The 24,762-nt window shown below is 45.1% G+C and overlaps 1 protein-coding gene across 1 annotated transcript in view; it reads left to right on the forward strand.

The window, feature by feature from the left end:
* ATP8B3 (ATPase phospholipid transporting 8B3) overlaps window positions 1–24,762 on the forward strand; it is an 86,347-nt gene that overhangs the window by 11,704 nt on the left and 49,881 nt on the right. The window contains exons 4-11 of the mRNA XM_032214210.1: window positions 387–500; window positions 4,081–4,179; window positions 10,595–10,656; window positions 13,407–13,479; window positions 15,772–15,842; window positions 17,179–17,261; window positions 20,123–20,281; window positions 21,916–22,004. Of these exons, the coding sequence (XP_032070101.1) occupies window positions 387–500; window positions 4,081–4,179; window positions 10,595–10,656; window positions 13,407–13,479; window positions 15,772–15,842; window positions 17,179–17,261; window positions 20,123–20,281; window positions 21,916–22,004 (750 nt within the window). The remainder of the gene's footprint in view (window positions 1–386; window positions 501–4,080; window positions 4,180–10,594; window positions 10,657–13,406; window positions 13,480–15,771; window positions 15,843–17,178; window positions 17,262–20,122; window positions 20,282–21,915; window positions 22,005–24,762) is intronic.

The raw sequence follows: 24,762 nt of genomic DNA on the forward strand, positions 1-24,762 counted from the left end.
TCCCTTCCTTCCCTCCCTTCCTTCCCCTTCCTTTCCCTTCCCTTCCCTTCCTTTCTTTTCCTTTCCTTCCCCACTTCCTCCCTTTCCCCTTCCCTCCCTTTCCCTTCCCTTCCTTCCCTTCCCTTCCTTTCCTTCCCCCCTTCCTCCCTTTCCCCTTCCCTCCCTTCCTCCCTTTTCACATTTCTAAACCTTTTTGCTGTTTTTCTGCTAGAAAAATAAACATGGCAAAAATGTCACAAATCTCAGCTTTGGTCTTGCCAAGAATACCTGCCTATTCCATTCTTCACACTTCGCAAAGTGGATTTTGATTTATGAAAATGTACACGTGATAATAAATTAGTTAGCTCAAGTTTCATGTGAATCTTTTGCTGGTTTCTCGTTTGCAGGCCAATGCCATTAAGACAGCGAAGTACAACTTTTTCACTTTTCTCCCTCTCAACTTGTATGAACAATTTCACCGGATGGCTAACGTATACTTCTTGTTCATAATTCTTTTGCAGGTAAGAGGGCTCTTTATTCCATTCTCGATTAGTAGCAAAATTAGGACCTTTCTACTTTTTTATAGAGATATGTACATAACCTGTTTAAGGAACCTGTCAGTTCTCTAAAGCAATTCTATTCCCAATCTATTTTTAAAAAAATATGGCATCCTTTGGGGCAGAAGAATCAAGATGGCTGCTGCAATCACATGACTGAAGTCCAACCCCATTTTAGCATGCATCACACATGTGAACAAGAGATAGAGCTGTCAGCCTTATGAGATAGACCAGTCAGGAAACACAACCAGGTGAGCTAATTGGAATTAAGTAGAAGTGTAAGGTAAAGTTTCCCCTTGCACATATGTGCTAGTCGTTCCTGACTCAAGGGGGCGGTGCTCATCTCCATTTCAAAGCCGAAGAGCCAGCGCTGTCCAAAGACGTCTCTGTGGTCATGTGGCTGGCATGACTAAACACCAAAGGTGCAAGGAACACTGTTACCTTCCCACGAAAGCTGGTCCCTATTTTCCTACTTGCATTTTTATGTGCTTTCGAACTGCTAGGTTGGCAGAAGCTGAGACAAGTAACGGGAGCTCACTCCGTTTCGTAGCGTTAGGGATTCGAACGGCCAAGCTGCCGACCTTTCTGATCGACAAGCTCAGCATCTTACCCACTGAGACACCTCCTAAGTAGAAGTGTAAAAGTATATTTTATGAGTCTAAAAGTACAGTTCTTCCCCTGCCTCTTTTACAACCCAGAATCTAGGGAAAGTTTCTTCTGAGCTTCTTGCTATCCCAGATTTCTACTGAGGGCTAAATTGCCTTTTGCCTGACATTCCCTTGGTGACATATTTTAGCTCTGCCTTCCAAGGTCATTTTTCACATAACATTACAGAAGCTTCAGTTTCACTGGCAGACTTGCCATCCTGACTTTTTGGATTCACTTTCTAGAGCCTTCTTGGTATGAGGAAAACAACAACAACAACTCCATGAGAAATCACACCACTTAAATTCAGCCATTCTGCCCCCAACCTGAAGAGTATGAACTTGAATGACTGAAAGCTGGAAGTAAGGATTGCATGTGGGTGGATGGTATTGGTGCAGAGGTGGCATTCATCAGGTTCTGAGCAGTTCTGGAGAACCGGTAGCAGAAGTTTTGAGTAGTTCAGAGAACCAGTAAATACCACCTCTGGCTGGCCCCGCCCCCATCAATTCTCTGCCTCCCGAGTCCCAGATGATTGAGAGGGAAATGGGGATTTTGCAGTAACCTTTCCCCACCATGCCCAGCAAGCCACACCCACCAAGCCACACCCACCCAGCAATGCCAACAGAACCGGTAGTAAAAAAATGTTGAATCCCACCATTGTATTGGTGCTTACCAGATTGAAGTTTGAGGTTAATGTGGGTTTGAACAAGATGAATAATATTTTGGTATACGCTTTCACAGCCTGTATCTTTTGGGCAAGGTTGAGCTTGAGGGTTTAGTAATTATATTGTCTAGGCCATGGTCACTATACTCTGAAGCTCCACACTGCCCAACAATGTGGACATTCGTAGGCATTCCATCATTGGATGTTTTTAAGAAGAGATTGGACAAGCTTTTGTCTGAAATGATATAGGGTCTGTTGCTTGAGTTCCCTTCCAACTCCCTTCCAACTCTGTTATTCTGATACCAGTTTTGGCTTCTATTTTTTCCTCACCTTTAATTACACATGAATCCTACTCTATGAGGATACAAGGAAAATTGCATTTATAGTTTTGTCACGTCTCATGAGTTGCCACGATATTTTCCAAGGGTGACTCAACACTATTGCTTAGGAAGTTGGAGTGCTTGAATGGTTCCACCACAAATGCGCGAACGACAAAAGCACGTCTGACTAAACCGCGGTGACAAAACCGCACCGACGAATGAGCGCTGAAGCGCGCTGACAACAGCGCGCCGACAGAAGCGCGCTGTAACCTAACCCTAAAAATAACCCTAAACCTAACCCTAACCTTAACCCTAAACCTAACCCTAACCCTAACCCTAAACCTAACCCTAAACCTAACCCTAAACCTAACCCTAAACCTAACCCTAAACCTAACCCTAACCCTAACCCTAAACCTAACCCTAAACCTAACCCTAAACCTAACCCTAAACCTTACCTTAACTTAAATCGCGCTTCTGTCGCCGCGCTGTTGTCGGCGCGCTGTTGTCGGCGCGCTTTTGACATCGCGGTTTTAGCGCCGCGGTTTTGTCGGCGCGCTTTTGACATTCGCGGTTTTGTCGGGTCATGTGCTTGAATTACTTTCCCCATAATTTTGCAATGTTATACAGCTTGTAAGTGAGCAAACAAAGTAGAAGCATAAAGAGCTTATATATTTAATTTTGAAAACAGAGGATCCTTGAAGTGGTAACCCTTTAAAACTTCCTTATTTCCTATTCCTTGCCCGCTTCCCTAACTTGGTGGAGTACCATACTGTCTAGATCCACGTAGAACAAACTTCTACATCAATGAAGAGAGCAGGATTCTAGTTAATCTTATCAGATCTACCTTGGGGTAAGAGCCTATTTGCCTGTGAACCTCAAGGCCTCTGCTTTGCCACTTGTCTGGCCCTTCTTGTACAACAAGAATACAGGTAGTCCTCGATTTACGACTTCAACTGAGCCCAACATTTCTGTGTCTAACCAAACTGTTTTTAAGTGCATTCTTGCCCCCTTTTATGACCTTTCTTTTGTTGACACCCTGCCAACAAAAGTGCGTATAGTCAAGGCTGTGGTTTTCCCAGTTGCAATATATGGCTGTGAAGGTTGGACCAGAAGGAAGGCTGGGCGTCAAAGAATTGAGGCCTTTGAACTATGGTGCTGGAGACGACTCCTGCGAGTCCCTTGGATTGTAAGGCGATCAAACCGGTCAGCCTTAGAGGAGATCAACCCTGATTGCTCTTTAGAAGGCCAGATCCTGAAGAGGAAACTCAAATACTCTGACCACCTAATGAGAAGGAAGGACTCCCTGGAGAATGCTGGGAAAGATAGAGGGCAAAAGAAGGAAGGGACGACAGATAATGAGGTGGCTGGATGGAGTCACTGAAGCAGTCGGCGTGAGCTTAAATGGACTCCAGAGGATGGGAGAGGACAGGAAGGCCTGGAGGAACGCTGTCCATGGGGTCGCAAAACAACTTTGCAACTAACAACAACGATGACCTTTCTTGCCACTATTGTTAAGTAAATCACTGAAATGGTTAAGGTAGTAACAAGGTTGTTAAATGAATCTGGTTTCCCCTTGACTTTGCTTGTCAGAAGGTCGCAAAGGGTGATCCCACGGCCCCCGGGACACTGCAACCGTCATAAATATGAGTCACTTGCCAAGCTTCTGAGTGTTGATCCCATGACCATGGGGAAGCTGCAATGGTCCGAAGTGTGAAAAACGGCCATACGTTTTGTTTTCCAATGCTGTTGTAACTTTGAACGGTCACTAAACGAACTCTTGTGTACGTGCCCTGTTTTGATTCTACTTTCCCCAAATGGAAGGAATGCTTTGTTCCTGCTGAAGGTATTGAAGTGAAATTCTCCCTTTAAGCCTCCTTTGTAATAAGTAAAGTTTCCCTTTTACCTTCTGTTACAGACCGTCCCACAGATCTCCACACTGCCTTGGTTCGCACTTCTCTTTCCCCTCGGTATCTTGTTCTCCATCAGGGGCATCCGTGATTTAATTGATGATGTCGTAAGTACCGTATTTGTTTTCAGCGCCTGCAAAGGAATCCGCCTAATTGGATGATGAGTGTCTGTTATCTCTTGGAGGAGGATAGTAGGATCATTCTGTAGCGGATGAGTCATCTGTGGGGTGGGGGGGCGGTGGGGGGTGAAGGCAACTCAACAATCTAGACCAGTGTTTCTCAACCTTGGCGACTTGAAGTTCTGTGGACTTCAACTCCTAGAATTCCCCAGCCAGCTGTGCTGGCTGGGGAATTCTGGGAGTTGAAGTCCACAGAACTTCAAGTCGCCAAGGTTGAGAAACACTGATTTAGACCAGTTGTCAGGTCCCCGTAGGGACACTGTCATTCTGGAGGGGGAAGGGGCAGGTTGCTGGAGCTAGATTCCTTCCATGGCTTTCGCTGTTGCTGTAACACATGGGTCCTCAAACTACGGCTCGCGGGCCACATGTGACCCACCAAAGCCATTAATCCAGCCTGCACAGAACCAAGAGGCTGTCCCGCCCACATCGCCCCGCCCACCCTTACCTTTGTGAGCCCCGCAGGCTGGAACTGAAAGGTAAGGTCAACAATTTTGGCCTGCCGAGACATTCTGGAGGTGGGGAAGGTGAAAAACGGGGCATAGAGATGCCCCAGGAGGCAAAAAAAAATTGGGCAAAACGGCCCATTTTTGTCCTGCAATGAGGTTCTGGAGGCAAAAAATGGGGTGCACAGACACCCCAGGAGGCCAAAAAAACAGTCCATTTTCACTTAGTTTTGGCCTGCAGAAACGTTCTGGAAACGGGGGCGGTGAAAAACGGGGCACAGAGACACCCCAGGAGGCCAATGTTTAGTGGACTGTTCAATTGACCATGCCCCCCCAGTCATATGACCACCTAGCCATGCCCACCCAGCGGTCCAGTGACCCCAACAGTCTGAGGGACCATGAATTGGCCCCCTGTTTAAAAAGTTTGAGGACCCCTGCTGTAACACATGGAATTTGGAGAGAGAGACAGATGGATGGGCTTCCTCCCAGCCAGAACCAGTTTACTGAGGTTGCAGCACCCTGAGAGTGAACTGCTATCAAGTTAAGAGCCAAGGTGGCGCAGTGGTTAAATGCAGCACTGCAGGCTACTTCAGCTGACTGCAGTTCGGCTGTTCAAATCTCACTGGCTCAGGGTTGACTCAGCCTTCCATCCTTCCGAGGTGGGTAAAATGAGGACCCAGATTGTTGTTGGGGGCAATATGCTGACTCTGTAAACCGCTTAGAGAGGGCTGAAAGCCCTATGAAGCGGTATATAAGTCTAACTGCTATTGCTATTGCTAAAGTCTTGGAGTTCTCAAAACACCTTTGGGGCATATTGTTGGCTACTGGTGGACTGGGGGATTGGGGTGGGATGGGGTGTTTGAAAAAGGAGAATTAGCTTAACGCTTTGCGTAGGAACTTCAGGTTCTGCCTGACTTCTCCGCAATCACTGTCTCTCAGTAAAAGTCATTTCAAGAGTCATGCTTTCCTGAGAAGATAGCTGAGGCAGGTCCTTTTCCAGTTTGACAACTTTAAGATCTATGGACTTCATCTTCAATTCCCACTCAGAATGCATGGGCTGAATGTCTGTGTCTTATCTTGTCCAACCAACTTTCCTCTTTCCTTTTTTCTTTGTTGTGTGAACTATAAAAAGGAATGTAAGATGGGTCTTGAGGTTCTCCTCTTTCATAAAAAGAGATCCCACTTTGTTAGGTTACTCTAATAAACTGCTTTTTAAATTATCTTTTGACTCGGTTGCTTTTTGGGAAGGTAAACTGAGGCAGAACCTAGGGCCCGATTTGGCTATCGGGGTCACCTAAGTTTAAAGAAGGTAAGCCTAGGGCAAGAAAAGAGCCAAGAAAGGCAAGAAGGGTGATTCACCAGTTGTTTTATCATTGTTCAACTGGAGAACTCCACTGTTAAAATATAGCAGTTAACTCTACTCTATTTATGCCCTGGGATTCTCGGGTTGACCAAAGCTAAATGAACACATCTTACAGGACAGAATTATTGTCATCCAGAAAAGGCAAAAGAAGATCAGGGACTTATCTAGCATTGCAAAAGCTCATTTCCTGTAGGCATGTTTTGTATAAACTTTTCATGATTTGATTAAGGTGACCAGATTTTCAGATTGGAAAAGAGGGACGCCTTTGACCGGGGGGGGGGGGGGGGGCGGGGGGGGGGCTTGATTAAAAAAAAAATTTTTTTGTCAAAAGGTCACCCCAGGACACTGAAACCAGCATAAATACGAATCTGTTGCCAAACAAAATTTTGATCACGTGACCATGAGGATCACGTGACCACGGTCGCTAAGTGTGAAAAATGGTTGCAACGGTCGCTAAGTGTGAAAAATTGTCATCAGTCACTTTTTTCAATGCCATTGTAACTTTGGTCACTAAATGTTTTCCCCCTCCTCGAGACTCCTCACTTCTTCCTTCATTCCTCTTGCTTATCTACCTTCACCTTATCCGTCTTCTGCTCTTTCCCTCTCTTCCTTCCTTTCTCCTTCCATCCACTCTTCTTTCCTCACTCACTCCCTTCCTCCTTTTTTCTCTTCCTTCCTCCTTCCATTCTTTCAGCTTCATTTCTTTTGCCTATCTACCTTCTCTGTCTTTCTGCTCTTTCCATTTCTCTCTTCCTCTTCGCTTCTGTTCCTTCCTCCTTCCCTCCTTTCCTATTTCTTCCTTCTTCCTTCTGCCTATCTACCTTCACCTTCTCTGTCTTTCTGCTCTTTCCCTGTCTTCCCCTTTCCTCCCTCCCTTCTTTCCTTTCTAGTTCCATCTTTTCTTCTTTCCTCTCTCCCTCCCTTTTTCTTTTTTCCTTCCTTCCTCTTTCCTCTTGCCTATCAACTTCATCCTCTTTGTCTTTCTGCTCTTTCCCTCTCTTCCCCTTTTCTTCTTACCTCCTTCCCTCTTTTCTCCCTCCCTTCTTCTTTTTCTTCTTTTTTTCTTCCATCTTCCTCCTTCTCCTCCCATTCTTTCTCCTTCCATCCATCTTTTCTCCTTCCATCTTCTCCCCCCTCCCTTCTTCTTTTTTCCTTCCCCCCTCCCTCCTTCCTTCCTCTCCTTCCCTTTCTCGCACACAGGAAGGGGAGGGGAGGCTTTCTAGTCGCTTTCACAGCATAATTTCTTTATCTAACTTTTAAAAAACAGTGTGCAAATTTCGTAACCTGCGAAGCACCAAGTTATTATCTTCTGTTGTTACAAATTCGCAGCTACTCCATTCTTTCCGATAGGGAACTGCATTTCCCAAGATGCCTCAGGTCCTCAAAGCGCTGAACGCGGTTTTGCAATTGACTCCAGTGAGGCCTGGTAGCCGCCGGTTGGGGTGGCTGTCAAGGCGCTGAAAGGAAGGAAAGGAAGCTGCAGCCGAAGGGAGAGACGCTCGCCCCCGTGTTCAGCAAAGCAAGCCCGCTGGCGGCGCCTGTGCTGTGGTGGGAAGCGAACTGCGGGTCCCCCCCTGCCGCCGCCTTCTTTACCTCTGCCTCTTCCAGAGCCCGGGGTGGCTGTCAGGGCGCTGACAGCGGAGCAGACGCGCCGTTTGTTACTGCTTCCAGCAATCGAGACGGACGAGGGAAGCGGTGGCGGCGGACGTCAGCAGCGACTGTAACGAGGTGCGGAGGAAGAACGGAAGGTCCAGCCATGGACGAGCAGGCTGGCCCCAACAACAACAACGCGCTGCTCTTGCCGCCACCTCCGGATGGGAAGCAACCAAGCCTTGCAGACTCGCTTCCCACCACAGCGTGTTGTTGTTGGGGCCAGCCACCGCCGCTTCCCTCGTCCGTCTCGATTGCTGGAAGCGGTGGCGACGGCTGGAGCACAAATCCGGGCAGGTGGTTCTGGCTGTCCCTTCCCCAAGCATATCCCATTGCTGCTGGCGCCGCGGCAGGAGGAGCGAGCGAGAGAGCCACCGACCGACCCCGCGCATCCCATCGCCGACTCCAACTCAGCGGGCGAAGGGGCGAACTCTCATTAGCAGCGGGGATGGTTAAATGTTACATCGGAAGATTGATGGGGTATTTTAGAATTCAATCAGCGCAGTAACAACTAAACAGGCAGGCATGCCAAGTGGCACAGGACAGGCAAGAATTTACCAGGGGCTTTTTAATTAGGGGTGGAGGGAGATGGACCTCAATTCAGGACCGCGTGAGGGAGTCCTGTTTTTTCAAGCAAGAATTCTCAAAGAGCAGTTGCTGCCGCGAACGAAAAGCAGTTTTTAACCCCAAGCGCGATGCCACGAATGTCACTATTTCCACCCAAGCCGCCACCACAATCCTTGCAAGCTGGCAAGAAAGCGGAAGGAAGAAGAAAAAAATAAATAAATAACCATCCTCCCAAGCAGCCAGAGCTTGCAAATGGCGACGTTGCAATGAGGGTCGTACTCCTGACCCTCTAAAACTCTCGGGAAACTCCTTCGCAGCCACGGGGGGGGGGACCACATCACAGGAGCAGCCCCACTGGCGGGAGAACGATGGGACGGCTGCGAAAAGGCACAAGGGCGGGGGGAGATTGACAGCAAGGGTCCGTCCCGCCGCTCGCCTTAAAGTTCTCGCCTAGCCGAACTCTGGGGTTGCAGCCGCTGCTCCCATTCCCTCAACTCAGAGTACGGAGCGCACGCAAAACCCTGCCATGCGGGACTCCCCGCAAACCTTTCGCATATCCCCCCCCGCTTGCTCCGTCTTACCAGATTTTGGGGGGTATCTGTAGAGGGAATTGGACGGGACATCCACCTCTTCCACTCCGGCGTTCTGCCGGCTGGTGAGCGCTCCCATGCTTCAGGCACGGCGGCAGAGGGTATCCGGGGTTGCAGAGGGGGGGCAGAGAGGAGGGGGGTGCGTCAGCTTCCCAGTTCGTGGCAGACCTTTTCTAGCCGGCTCAAAGGACTTCCCCGGACTTGCTTTGCTGAGCAGGGGCTTTAGTAGAAAGGAAAGCAACTTCAGAGCTGGTATCGGGCCGGCAAAGGCTTCCCACTGCCGGCATGACTTTGAAGTGCGGCTTTCCTTCCACGCGGGCCGACATGGAAGCCAAGCCAGCCCTTCAAACTCATGCTGGCACTTTAGTGTGCCCCTCGGCTGCCATTCAGCGAAAGATGTTTCGCTGAATGGCGGGCGAGTTCTAAACTGCCGGCATGACTTTGAAAGGGCTGGATTGCCTTCCGCGCGGGCCGAAGTGGAAGGCAAGCGGCAAGCCAGCCCTTCAAACTCATGCTGGCACTTTAGCGTGCCCCTCGGCCGCCATTCAGCGAAACATCTTTCGCTGAATGGCGGGCGAGTTCTAAACCGCCGGCATGACTTTGAAAGGGCTGGATTGCCTTCCGCGCGGGCCGAAGTGGAAGGCAAGCGGCAAGCCAACACTTCAAAGTCGTGCCGGCAGGCAGGGCTGGAGCGAGCGTGCTCCGTCCCGGTGGGTGCATGAGCGGAGCACTTTTCCAGCGCTCCTGTGCCTGGAGAGCTCCCTCTGCATATGAGCCCGGGATCCGCCATTTGCGCTCCCTTGCTCTGCCTCGCCACCCGCCTTCCCTATCTAGGGACTCCTCCAGCAGAAATAGCAGAGTTGCGTCGAGCGCCGCTCTGCCTTTCTCTGTGCTCTTCCCGCCCGGACGCCCAGAGCCTCCCAGCCCGCCCGGCCCGGGGTGAGTCAGCTGCAGTGCAGCGGGTGGCGATCCCGCCACCCCCCCTCACTCGCCCCGCCCGTCACTTACTCTGAGTTCGGAGAAGAAGCGGCGGCCCCAGGTGGCACTTTTCGCAGAGGTTTTTCCACAGCTTGTCCGGAAGTGGAGCTGGAAAGGCGAGCTCGCTCCCCGCTCACTCGCTACGCTACCCCGCCCATGCGAGCGGCAACGGATGGGCGGGGGACTCATGCGGCATGCTAAGCGGACTCCAGCCAATCAGTGAGCTGGCTGGGATGGAAAACTTTAAGCACGCGGTGTTTTCCATCCCAGCCAGCTCACTGATTGGCTGGAGTCCAGGCCAATCCAATCTGTGAGCGGCAGGCTGGGCTGGCTTAAATTTGTAGGTAGGAGGTAGGATAGAGAACAGAACGATGAGCCAGCCCAGCAAGCTAGCAGCTGATGGGCGGGAGCTGCGAGCGCCAAAAAAAGCGTGCTTTTTAAAAAAGCGGGCGGGACGCGGGAAAATGCATTGGAAAGCGGGTGTGTCCCGCCAAAAGCGGAATGTCTGGTCACCTTAGATTTGATGGAAATATTTCACATTCCACCTTTGGTGAAATGTAAGATGAGAGTTTCTGGTCAGAGGGCTGGCAACGTTTGATCTTGGATTAAAACAGTGTTCCTCAAACTTGGCATGGAGCTGAAGTCTACACATCTGCCAAGTTTGAGAAACCCTGGATTAGATGCCGTTCTGGATGAACAGAAGCCCAGTGTACCAATGCATTTCATTCATTCTTTTTTTTTTTGCTTCGCAGGCACGACACCGAAGTGATGGTGAAATCAACAACCGCCCTTGTGAGATCTTGACAGGTGGAAGGTAAGCCAACCGGGGAGATGCTTTCAGAAACACGTTAATCTCCTTTGAGAAGCACTATCCTTTTAAGTAAGAGCGTAAAGTCGGAGAACAGGGGATCACTAATACTTTTTTGAATGCTTATATTCTTCCTGGAAGTTATTCCTAGTAATGGGCTTCCTGGAATGGGATAGCTACTCATGGGGCAAATACAGAGATCGTCAAGGCATTGACAAAAGATCCATATTAGAATAATATGTAGCCATGGCTTCATTCTGAAAAAATTGGGATGCGATCTTCTACCCGACTGGCGATTGGTGGGAATCACCCAAAAAAGATAGCAGTAGCACTTAGACATCCCAAGGGTGCTTTTTAAAACAGGCAACTTGATTTTCTGGTTTTTCTTTGAAGACGTTTCGCTTCTCATGAAACGTGAAACGTCTTCAAAGAAAACCGAGAAAGTCCAGTTGCCTCTTGAAAAAAGCACCTTTCGGACAACCATGATCTCAATGACTGAGAATCTCCATAGACAATAGACATATACTGCTTCATAGTCCTTTACAGCACTAAGCAGTTTACAGAGTCAGAATATTGTGCCCAACAATCTGGCTCCTCATGTTAATGACCTCAGAAGGATGGAAGGTTGCGTCAACCTTGAGCCGGTCAGGATTGAACTCCTGGGAGTGGGCAGAATTAACCTGCAATACTTCATTCTAACCACTGCACCTCCAGGGCTGATAAAGTAGATGGCTTGATTGACTTGATCATTATTACTTCTTCCAATGGCACTGAATCATCAGATAGCAAACGCCCAAGCAAACCACAAGAAACAGGGAGAGTGGAGATCTGTGGGCCTTTATCTCTCACAATATCACATTTCATGCTCAAAATGCTTGCTTGGCAAAAATGAACTTGGGGTTGAATTTTCCTACAGTGTCCAAGGTGTGTCCAAAGAACACCCGTGACTTTGCTCATTTACAACTATAGTAGGGAAAGTTAACATGAGGGCAACTTGGAGTGAATTTCTTCAGAGTGGCGGGGGGGAATATTCTCCAACAACTCTTTTAAAACTTTTTCCAGTTTTAAAACTTTAATAAACACACACACACACATACATACATACAAAGAAAAAAGAAAAGAAGTTAGAAAAGGGGAAAGGGATAGCAAAAAAAAAAACATTACAGTGTGCAAGGAACAACAAAAAACTATTTAAAAAAGGATCTTCCGTCTTTCTTTGATAGAGATAAAAATTCCTTAAATCAATGCCCCTTTGAACTACAATATACCATAACAAACAGTATCTCTATCACCATAAACGTACTATATTAATCATCAAAACCCAAATTTCATTTTTTCCAGTTTCGGTCAAAAATTCCAAGAGTTGGTTTCCAGGTGGAAACAAACCTTGATAAAGATTTTTCTTTAATCAAAGCAGTCAGTTTTGCCATTTCTCCAATCGTTCTTGAGAGTGGCATTTGCTAAAAAAAAAGTTACCCTTCTTTCTTTCCTTCTTTTTAGTCTATTGACACAAATCCTTTCATTGGTCCCACAAAGTGGATGTATTTATTTTATTTGTATTTATTTATTAACTTGTATCCCACCTTTATTATTTTTACAAATAACTCAAGGAGGTGAATATATCCAACACACCTTGCTCCTCATATTTTCCCCACAACAACAACCCTGTGGGGTGGGGTTGAGAGAGAGTGATTGGCCAAAAATCACCCGGCTGGTTTTCATGGCTAAGGTGGGATTTGAACTTGCGATCTCCTGTCCCAAAGGTGCTTTTTCAGGAGGCAATTGGACTTTCTTGTTTTTTGTTTGAAGATGTTTCGCTTATTAGCTAAGAAGCTTTGAAGGGATAGTGAGGAATGGAAAGATTTATACTCTTTGTAGACAACTGGTCATTTGCATTCTTTTAGAGGGTCATTGAAGCACTTGGAGGTTTATCTGTGTCCTCAGAGTCACCTGAGTTAATGCTCCTAGTTCCTCTAGTCTGCAATTTTTCCTCTGGAAATAGAGCATTACAGGAACCAAATTGCAGGCTTCAGGAACCAGGAGTATTACTCAGCACTCAGATGACCCTGAGGACACAGATAAACCTCCAAGTGCTTCAACGACCCTCTAAAACAGGACTGTCGAACTCAAAGCCCGGGGCTCGGATCTGGTGCTTAGATCTAGCCTGTGGGTTTGCCCTGGAAACAGCGAAGGACTGGCCCGTAGTGCCTCTTCCAGTGAAAATGGAACTTGGGAGGGCTGTATGCGGTCTTCCCAAACTCCATTTTCACTGGCAGAGGGTTTCAGGAGGCCGTCGCAGCCTAAAACGGAACTCGGGAGCCCATTTTTCCTGGCAGAGTGCTGGGGCCACCACAGGTGCCCCCAACATGAGTGATGTTGAGCTGGTCATGTCCATCCTGGTCACGCCCACTCCACTGTCCCCAAGGTCAAATAGAACCCTGATGTGCCCCTCAATGAAATTGAGTTTGACACCCCTGCTCCAAAAGGGTGCAAATGACCAGCTGTCTGCAAGGAATATAAATCCTTCCATTCCCTGCTATCCTGTCAGAGCTGAAGAAGCTTCTTGGATGAGAAGCGAAACGTCTTCAAAGAAAAAACAAAACAGTCCAATTGTCTCCTGAAAAAGCTCCTTTGGGTCAGCCATGACCTGAATGATTGAGAATCTCTACAGACGTTTGCGATCTCCTGCTTTCTAGCCCGCTGATTTAACCATTAGACCAAACTTTTCTTATCTATTATCTTTCCCATATTCCCAGTTTCTGCAAAATGAAGTGGTGTGATATACAAGTGGGTGATATCGTTTGCCTCCGCAAGGATAGCTTTGTACCGGTAAGAATTTGTCTTTTCCTCTCTTAATCAAGGCTGCCCCAGAATAAAAATTTAAGTTCTCAAGAGACAAAATCAAAAGTGGTTGAGCTTCTATCAGCACCGTTTTGCTTTTCCAGCAAGTTGCCCAGGTTGAAATGGAAGACCAGGATCAGAGGCGTAGTAAATTTCCTTTACTATGCACTGAACAAACAAAATTGTTTTGGTGAGATGGTGGTTAAAAATGTTGAGATCCTAAAAGAATCTGCTGCCTCTTCTAATTGTGGCAGCTCCATTTCGGTTCAGAACAGAAGAGCGGAGTTTTGGAAAAAAAAAATTGTGTTTGCAAATCTCCATCTTTAGATTCGATCTAGTGGTTGGAAGGGAATGTCTTTTGTCATATATAGAGGCTTCTGTGAAATTGCTGGTGGGAAAGGGCAGGTTTTAACATGCTTCCCATCGTTTGCACAGTGATGCTGTTTTGTGTATAACTGGACCTGAAATCATGAAATCCATCCAGGAGGGCAGCCTAGACGGTTACAATCTACTTTTTTAAAAAAATCTTGTTTAAAAAAACTTCCCCACAGAAGGCAATGGAAAACAAATACAATATTTTATTTATTTATTAGATTTTTGTCCTGCCTATTATTTTATTAGTCATTCACAGTGAATACAGCGAATACATACTGTATATTCCTTCCTCTTCCTATTTTCCCCATATCAACAGTTGAGGTGGGTTGAGCTGAGGGAGAGGAACTGGCCCAAAGTCATTCAGTTGGCTTTCATGCAGTAGTGGGATTCAGCCGGTTCGCACCTATTCGGGAGAACCGGTTGTTAACTTTCTAAGCAATTCGGAGGACCGGTTGTTGGAAGAAATCTCATTTTCTTTTTCCCCCCCACTTTACAGGGCTAATCCTGTAAGGAAGGCAGGAAGGAAACATTCTGGTGTTGTTTCTAGCCTAATCTTCTAGCCTAAACCTGCTTACAGAAACTGTCTCTCCGGTTAACCCTTATTACATTGTAACAGCTAAGGCAAAGCGCCCATCGACCTGAGTGACCTTGAGTTGGCCATGCCCACCCAATCACATGACCATCGAGCCACATCTACCCAGCTGGTCATTAGGGCAGAGAACCGGTTGTTAAAGTATTTGAATCCTACCATTGCTTTCATGCTTAAAATGGGACTAGAACTCCCTGTCTCCTGGTAATTGGTTGGCCTAAAGTCACCCAATCACTTTTCATACCTAAAATGGAACTACAAGTCATAGCATTCCAGTTTCTAGGCCAGCATCTTAACAATTACATCAAAGTGGCTCTGGTATTTCAGTTTGAATTTACCTAACTTTTCATTTCCTACCAACACATGAACCATAATTTTGGAATCATTTAATATTTGCACTTTTATGAATTTCACCATTCTGCAATTCAAATATATATTAGGAAAAAATGTATGAAAACCATATATTTATTTATATAATTTATAGGTTGCCCATCTGGCCTCAAGGTAACTCACACCAACATATTACATGCATTAGGGGAAATGGGTTCTTAAAACTGCATTATGCAAAATTAAAAACTAAAATCTTTGACTTGAATAATTAAACTGATGATATACAGATAGTCCTCAACTTACAATCACAATTGGAACTGGAATTTCCGTCGTAAGTCGTTGCTGTTACAAGTTGAGTGAGACCTGACTTTATTACAAGTTTTACTTGTAACAAAGTTTTACTTCATTAAGTGAATCAGAGAACCTTTTAAACTTTATTAGACATTATGCCCGTATAGAAAAAGATTGCCTCCTGTTCTTTCTAATGGCAATTATCAATCGATACCGTTCACCTTATATTATTTCCTCTTCTATTGTATTTCATTTGGATTTCACCATTCCTAACCCTCTTATTTTACTCATAACTATTATTTTTTAAGTTTTGTTATATTCCTTCATTGATTCTTGTTTCTTTCCTCCATCCACCTATACCATTTATCCCATATCTGGAAGCTCCTGTTCGTATTGTATTGTGTAAATGTGGTGTATGTCTAAGTTTTGTGTGTGTATATTTTACATGTTTGTTAATAAAATATTTTAAAAAAATTAAAAAAAGAAAAAGATTGCCTAGAGTAGCATTTTGTCGGAGATGTAATAAATACAATTCTTCTTTAAAACATGTTTTTACCAAGTCTTATATTTACTAAGCTTGGAGAGAAAGTAGTGGATAATGTAAATGTGACAAAATCCAGCATTTTCAGAAGATGGATTGGTAGTTGCTGGCTGCGTTTGGGTCCATCAACAAAGCTCTCTGCTTTTTTTCCCAGGCTGACCTGCTCTTACTCTCCAGCTCAGAACCAAACAGCCTCTGCTATGTGGAGACCATGGATATAGATGGGTAATGTCTTTGCTTGTTATTTTTAAATTATAGAATTAGAATAGAATGAAATGGAATAGAATATAATATAATTTTTTATTGGTGAAGTGTGATTGGACCAGTGGTGGGTTCCGGATCCTGTTGCAACCGTACGGTGCAATGGGTCCACCACATAAACGCGCACACGTGCAGCGTGTGCATGCGTACTTATCGCCGCAACACTCTGCGATGCCTTCGCGATGCTCCAGCTGCTCGGGAGAATATCGCGCAGGCACCGTACGTCTGTGCGGAAGCCCTGAAAAGCTCAAATACCGGTAAGGAGCACGGGCGGGCGGGTGGGTCCTCTGGAGCACCGTACCGGAATGGTACCTGGTGCTCCCGGCATGGACTGGTACACCTGTACCGGGGTGTACCGGTCGTAACCCACCACTGGATTCGACACACAAGGAATTTGTCTCCGGCGCATAAGCTCTCAGTATACATACAAGCAATAAGTGATAAATCATGATCACAGTCATACATTCATCATAAATCATAAGATACAACACTTAGTGATAGTCACAGGATACTAAATAAGCAATCACCATAAATCATACTAGGATACTAGGTAAACAATATAAATCGTAAGATGCAAGCAACAAAGTTAGGGTTTGATTGTCCTGTCATTACACATTGAACACAAACCTTCTCAAATACTGGCTGGGGAATCCTGGGAATTGAAATCCATACACCTTCAATTTGAGGTTGAAAAACACTGATTTGGACATTTTTCACACATCAAAGGTGCTCTTGGCTAACGGATAGAATAAGGGCAAAAAAAAATATTTTTATACCAGTTAACTAATTATTTAGTTAAGGGTGATTTCAACTTGTTTCGCTCCTGGCTTAGGGAATAAAATTGAAGACCATGTAGGAAATAGTTGTGGCAGGACTCATGCTCTGGTTAGATGCCAGTATAGAGGAATGCATTCAATTAATTAATTTGAATGAATTAATTTTGATTAAATGGAATTGGTCTATTTATGCACATGAATACAGGTAGTCCTCAACTTATAGCACAGTTTGAGGCCAGAATTTCCATTGCTACGACCGTGGGGGTGCTGCATCGGTCAAAAGTGCGACAACTGGCTGTAAGTTACTTTTCTCAGTGCCATTGTAACTTTGGACACTGAATAAATGCTGTAAGTCAAGGACCACTGTAGAAATCCAAAGAAAGTAGCACATATTCCCATCCCAGCCTTCATTTAGGAAATGTTCTCCATTAAATTTACATTGAAACAATACAACGCAACACTACAATGCAGAAGTACTACTCATTTCCCAGTTTTTAAGCTGACTCCACTCTGCTTTTTTTCAGAGAGACTAACCTGAAATACAGACAAGCTCTGCTGGTAACACATGAGCAGCTGACCTCCACGGAGAGCATGGCTGCCTTTGATGGTCAGTGTTTCTCCTAATCTTTTTCAGTTTCAGAAATAGTTCTCTGGGATTGGTGGTTTCATTTATGATTAGCCTGGTGTAAAGTACCCTAACGATGCCTGCTTCATAATAAGCGACCCGATATTGTAATACAAAAAGCAGTGATTTATTAACAGCTTCATTAGGCATTCTTCAGTAGGCATTTCTTATTCTCAGCCATCTTTTTTGCTTCCTTTATCTGCTTTTGAACTTTGCCCGTGTTTCTGTCCTCCCTTCAATCTTGTAATAAATCACGTTATCCAATAGCTTCATTCATCTCAACCCAACTACTGTAATCCGAGATCTGGCTCCGCCGATGCTCTGCATGGAATGTCAACACAGAGAGTTGACATCCGGCTCCCCTCACTTTTCAAAGGCAATCTGTGCAAGCAAAAACAATTTGAGTACCAGAGTGGGATTCAAGGCTGCATCCTCCCCCCAGGCTTGTTTGGATTTTTTTCATGGAATCTCTCTATAAGGCGATCAGCCTGGATATTTCTACTCTTTACCCAAGATGCCTCTGACAAGGGATAGACCTTTCACTTAATTAAGTACTGGAGTTGCCTCTTGTGCCACTTCAAATCAAGGATGCGTTGCACCGTATAATGGGTTTGCCCCCCTATGACCACAGGGCCTGGGGGGCTCCTGGGGCAGTGGTCTCAGAGTGGATCCAACCACGGGATTTAAGAGACTACTATGGAATACTGGGTGTACCTTCCCTAGCAGTCGGGGCAGTTTCAGTTGCACTGAGACTGGGTTGATGATCTTTACTATGGGGAATGGTCCCATAAACTTTGGTCCCAGTTTCTTGCTAGGGAGTCTTAACCTCAAATATTTTGTGGAGAGATAAACCTTCTCTCCCACCAGGAATGGTCGTTGCGGAGCTCGTGTTTATCTGCCTGTTTCTTATAGGTTTGTGCTGCTTTAGCTAGAGCTTTTTTGACATTCTCCCAGGCTGCTTTTAGCATTGACATCCAGTCAGTCAAGCTGACTGAGGAAGGGAGGTCCCTCGGATACTCAGTCATTGGGACAAAGTCCATGCCACTCACTACTTTGAACAGTGTTAGACCTGTGCTGCTGTGAACAGGATTATTGTACGCAACCTCAGCGAAGGTCAGAAGATCTGCCCAATTGGACTGCTGATAGTTCACTTAGCACCTTAGGTACTGCTCTACCATAGCATTCAGTCTCTCTGCCCCCCCATTGGTGTTTGGGTGAAAAGCCGAGCTAAGGCCCTGGGATGACCCAATGGACCGCAGGAACTCCCTCCAGAACTTAGCCGTGAACTGGACCCCTCTGTCTGAGATAATTCTCTGAGGTACTCCATGCAGATGGTAGATGTGCTTCAGGAACAGTTCGGTCAGCTTGTGAGCTGAGGGTAATCCGCTGCAGGGTATGAAGTGTGCCTGTTTGGAGAACAGGTCTATTACAGTCCAAATCACCCTGTTTCCCCCACTTTTCAGCAACTCTACTATAAAGTCCATTGTGATCTCCTCCTACGGTCTTGTTGGCTCTGCTACTGGCTGCAGCAATCCGGGGGTTTTTCCTGGTGGCCTCTCCATTGTGGCACAGATGGTGCAAATTTTCACATAACTATCCACATCTTTCTTTATTTTGGGCCACCAGAACTGCCTCCGGGCTAAGTGTAACGTCTTTAGGAATCCAAAGTGGCCTGCTGGTTTGGTGTCATGGCTCCTCTGGAGAATTAGGGTGCATAGGGATTTTGGGACATAGAGTTTCGTCCCCTTCCATGCAAGGTCATCTCTTTTTGTCAAGATGTGTTGGTTGTTTTGGAACCAAGGGTCTGCTAGCAGTTCAGTTTTGAGATGGCTGTCTGTAAAGTACCCTAACGATGCCTGCTTCATAATAAGCAACCCGATATTGTAATACAAAAAGCAGTGATTTATTAACAGCTTCATTAGGCATTTCTTATATGCAGCCATCTTTTCTGCTTTCTTTAACTGCTTTTAAACGTTGCCCATGTTTCTGTCCTCACTTCAGTCTTGTAATCAATCACATTATCCAATAGCTTCATTCATCTCAACCCAGCTACTGTAATCTGAGATCCGGCTCCGCTGATGCTCTGCATGGAATGTCAACACAGAGAGTTGACACCTGGTTCTATTCAGGTTTTACACAATTTAAAGAATGCTGTAACTGAATCAGGGATGAGCTTCAAAAATTTCAGCAAGGGGTTCTCTGCCAGGTTGCTGGGTGGGCGTGGCCATGATGGACATGACCTAGTTGGTCTCCTACACTACAGTGGGGGGGGGGGGGTTCACCTTCCGCAGGCTCCGGAGGCTTTCCTTGAGCCTCCGGGAGGGCGAAAACTGCTTCCCCCAGACTAACCTCTGGAGGCTAGAAATGGGCCCCTTTTCCGGCCTTCCAGAACTTTCAGGAGGCCCATTTTCCCCCCTCCCCGAGCCTCCTCGCGGGCCCTGCACTTACCTCACATCCAAAACAGGCTGCATGGAGTCTCCTGGGAGGGAAGGGGGCAGGGCCAACCAGGGGTGGGATTTGGAGGTTCTCCAAACTGGCCGTAACATTAAGTACAGGTTCTCCCGAACCGGGTGAATCAGTAGCAGCCCACCCCTAAATTGAATTCTCTTTCCTTTGCTATTGAAGTTTTGATCTTATAAATGACTTTAGGGATACAATTCGCAGAGGAAAATATGCTTGAAATTTTTTTTTTAAAAAAATACACATATCAATCCTGGTTGGCATATAGGTGCCATTTTAAGACGAATGCTTAAATAGGTGCTGGGATTGCAGGAAAAGGAGGGTTTCTTTACAGAGGAGAAGCAGGTGAGCCAGGTTCTTATCTCCTCTTTCCAACCATCCAGGTGAGGTGGTCTGCGAAGAGCCAAACAGCCGGTTACACAACTTTGTTGGTACCTTGGAATGGCACGGAGAGAAATACCCTCTTGATTGTGAGAAAATCCTGTTGCGTGGCTGTAGAGTACGTAACACAGCGGTCTGCTACGGCCTTGTTATTTATGCAGGTAAGTGAGCAAGATCAGGTTGGCTTTTCATGGAATCGGGGTTGGAAGGGACCTCTGAAGTCATCTAGCCCAACCCCACTGTGCCAGGCAACATCTTGATGCAGCTTTAACGGTGGAACTTTTGCAATTCTGGCAGTGGCAGTGTATCATTGCCATCTCTCTCCAGCAAAAAAAAAATCTATCCTTCCCTCCCTGCCTCTCTCCCTGCCTTTCTTTCTTTCTTTCTTTCTTTTCCTCTCTCTCTCTCTCCATCCATCCATCCATCCATCCATTATCTCCCATCCTCCCTCCCAAGGCAGAATATTTGTCATTCATTGATAAGTATTTCCTAAAGTTTTCCAATTCCTGTTTCTCTGTAAATGTCTGTCCAGAGAAATAATAGCAATAGCACTTAGACTTATATATCGTTTCATAGTGCTTTTTACAGCCCTCTCTAAGCGGTTTACAGAGTCAGCCTATTAACCCCCAACAATCTGGCTCCTCATTTTACCCACTTCAGAAGGATGGAAGGCTGAATCAACCTTGAGCCAGTGAGATTTGAACTGCCGAACTGCTGCTAGCAGTCAGCTGAAATAGCCTGCAGTGCTGCACTCTGGATGGATGACTGAGAATCTCCATACACAGGAAGCAAAATTGTTCTATCTTCTCTTTAGCAGCTGGTCAGAGACATCTGAAACAGAGGTGGGTTTCTGCCGGTTCGCCCGGATCGGGAGAACTGATAGTGGCAGCGGTGGGAGGCTCCGTCCACCCACCTGGATGCTTCTGCACATGCATGAGTGGATGTGCACATACGAGCGAACCGGTAGTAAAATAAATTGAAACCCACCACTGATCTGAAGGGAGAAAGACCATTAATCAGTGGTGCCACAGAAGCCACTTTCCATTTTAATTCGAGATGGATTGACCAGCTTTATGTCTGTAATCCAGGATTTTCCAAATTTGGGAACTTTAAGGCATGTGGACTTCAACGCCCAGAATTTCCTAGCCAGCCATGGGAATTCTGGGAGTTGAAATCCATGCATCTTAAAAGTTCCCAAGGACTAGAAACCCTACTGTAATCCTTTCTTCTCCAGTCTAGACTTCTCCATAATCTTTTACCAAGCTCCAGTCTACTTCTTCCAAACAAACTTTTCTTTTGGATCACATGCCACCCCACTTCTGTGATGTATTTACTCTTCTCTGCTCCTTTTTCTATATTTACTCAACTGGGAAGTATTAAAGTTCCAGTTCATGCTATCTGGGCTCTGGATAATCTCAAATAGGATCTCCCTTGCTTCACCTGAAAAAGTTGCACCCACATCTGTGATGAGATGAGAGGCTTACGATCTGGTTTGAAACTGTTTATAAGAGTTTTTAAATTAAAAAAACAGCTAGATAAGTAAAGGAACCTAACCCAACCCCATCAATCAAGATCAAATAATGTGCCAGGTTTATTATTTCATAGTGGAAATTGGTGACAGCCTGTTTGCGCGTATGCCCATCTGCCCTCAAACAACATCTTAAACTGAGGTGGCACTGAGGAGTAGCCAATCCAGTTCACAGCTACTACAGGCATTTGGTGACTGGTTTCTCCCACTGTGGCAGCTGTGTTTATTTTGTTTTCGATCCAACCATCTCAAATGTCTCATTTCCAGGTTTTGATACCAAAATCATGAAAAACTGTGGAAAGATCAAGTTGAAAAAAACAAAACTCTGCCATCTGATGGATCGTCTCGTGCTCTTGGTAAAAGCTCCCTGCTATTCAAAGTTTCTATGGCCAAGGAGGAACAAGAAGGAGAAGAAAGGGAGGTGGTTCAACCTTGAACATTAGAATAGAGTAGAGTAGAGTAGAGCAGAGCAGAGCAGTACTTAGACATATATACCGCTTCCTAGTGCTTTACAGCCCTCTCTAAGTTGTTTACAGAGTCAGCCTATTGCCCCCAACAATATGGGTCCTCATTTTATGGACCTCAGAAGGATGAAAGGCTGAGTCAACCTTGAGCTGGTGAGATTTGAACTGCCAAACTGCTGGCAGCTGGTACTCTGCAGTACTGTGTTCTAACCACTGCTCCACCACAGCTCAGAATAGAATAGAATAGAATAAACTTTATTGTCACTTTGAATGTACAGTAATTGGCATACATTAACATGAAATAAAAAAGCATGCAAAGGGTGTGTGTGTGTCAAAAACAGCAAGATGGCGGCAGCAGCAAAGCCCCCCCCCCACTTTATACCTGTGTGTGACTTCTATAAAAGGGATAGGGTTCAAATTGCATGGCCAAAGCCTCCATTTTTCTTTATTTGACCGCCTCCCCTGCAAATGCCACTGCTCCCTTCACTAATGTTTAGTTTCATTATTCAACATCTGCTTGTCACATCCCTGAAACCTGCGTCCACAGAATTAGTTCCACAAGCTTTGAAGTTGTTCTCTCTTATGTATAGATAGTCCTTGACTTATGACCACAATTGTGCCCAGAATTTCTTTTGTTTTTTGTTTCAATTTTTTTTAAAATTAAACATAAAACATTCAATGTCTACATAAACTCGGTTTTATCTGGTATAGTAAATTTTAATTTTAATAATATTTATAACAATAACAAGGAGGAGGAGGAGGAGGAGGAGGAGGAGGAGGAGGAGGAGGAGAAGAAGAAGAAGAAGAAGAAGAAGAAGAAGAAGAAGAAGAAGAAGAAGAAGAAGAAGTAGTAGTAGTAGTAGTAGTAGTAGTAGTCTGGAAGCAAGATGCAATTTGGAGAATAAGGAGATTGCAGTAGTAATTGAACAGCTGAAGCAGAGGGTTGTTGCCATTGCTGAAAAGATTAAACGGTATGAAAATCGAGTAACTCAGTTCAAGGAAAACTCACAGTTCAGAGCAAATCAGCACCAGTTTTATAAGAGCTTAGAAAGTGGAGATGGAGTAACAACAAATGAGAAGCCTGATAAAGAGAAAGCTCTGAAATTCTGGAAGAATTTGTGGGGAAAAACAAGAAGCACAACAGAAATGCAAAATGGATCAAACAGGTTGAGGAGTCTATTAAAGTGCATAAAATGGAAGATGTGAAAATAACAAAAGAAATTGTGCAAAGGCAGTCAAGAAAAGTGAAGCATTGAAGTGCATCTGGAGCAGATGAGCTACATGGTTTCTGGCTAAAGGCACTTACAAGTATGCACGAAAGATTGGCAGTCCAAATGAACCAGATCTTTAAAACACCTGAAAATGATGAATGGATGACAACTGAAAGGACATTTTTGAACCAAAAAGATAAAGAAAAAGGAAAGGACCCTGGAAACTATAGGCCAATCACCTGTTTGCCAACAACATACAAGCTCCTTACTGGTATCATTGCAAACCAAATTTACGGATACTTGGAAAGAAATGACTTGCTTCCTGTAGAACAGAAAAGATGCTGCAAAAATTCAAGAGGAACAAAGGACCAACTGCTGATTGACAACCTAATCCTAAAGAATTCAAAGAAAAGACGAACCAAGCTGTTCATGGCTTGGATAGAAAGCGTTTGATTCAGTTCCCCACAGCTGGATCAAGAAATGCCTGAAAATCTTTGGCATCAGCAGCAACATAGAAAAATTCATGGAAACTTCAATGAACCTCTGGAAAATGAAGCTTATGGCTAATGGAGAAGAACTGGGTGAAGTTGAAATTAAACGAGGCATTTTCCAGGGTGATTCCCTTTCACCCCTACTTTTTATACTCTCAATGCTACCACTGACAACCATTTTGAAGATGGTGAACTTTGGATATGAACTTGCAAAGAAAGGACTGAAAATTTCACACTTGGTGTACATGGATGATTTGAAGCTGTTTGGTAAAACAAAAGCTGAACTGAATTTATTAATTGAAAGCACAAAAGAATTTAGCCAAGACATTGGTAGGCAGTTTGGAATTGACAAATGTGCAACAATGGCAATCAAAGAAGGCAAGGTCATAGAAGATGATTGAATACAACTTGAGAATGAAGAAATCATAAAGGGAGTAAAACCAGAAGGCTACATGTACTTGGGGATTTTAGAGGCCTCTGACTTAATGCATAATAAAGTCAAGGAATTAACCTCAGCCAAGTACATTCAACGAATTCGCAAGATATTAAAGTCCCAACTGAGTGGAGGAAACATCATAAAAGCCATAAATATCTGGGCTATACCTGTGATTCGATACTCTGCAGGAATAATTGACTGGACCCAGATGGAGTTGAACAATTTGGACAGAAAAACAAGGAAGCTTATGACAATGAATTATGCTTTGCACTCTAAAAGTGATGTTGACCGATTGTATCTACCAAGAGCAGAGGGTGGTCAAGGACTCCTACAAGTAAAGCAGACTGTGGAAGAAGAAAGACACAGCTTGAATAATTACATACAGAAAAGTGAAGAACCAATGATTAAGGAAGTAAATAAAGGAGGCCTTTTGAAGACAACTAAGTTAAAAGCTGAATATAAGAAAGAAGTAATTGAAAAGCAAGCTGAAAATTGGAAAAGCAAAGCTATGC

Source organism: Thamnophis elegans, chromosome 1 (assembly GCF_009769535.1).
Source record: "Thamnophis elegans isolate rThaEle1 chromosome 1, rThaEle1.pri, whole genome shotgun sequence".
Classification (NCBI taxonomy): Eukaryota; Metazoa; Chordata; class Lepidosauria; order Squamata; family Colubridae; genus Thamnophis; species Thamnophis elegans.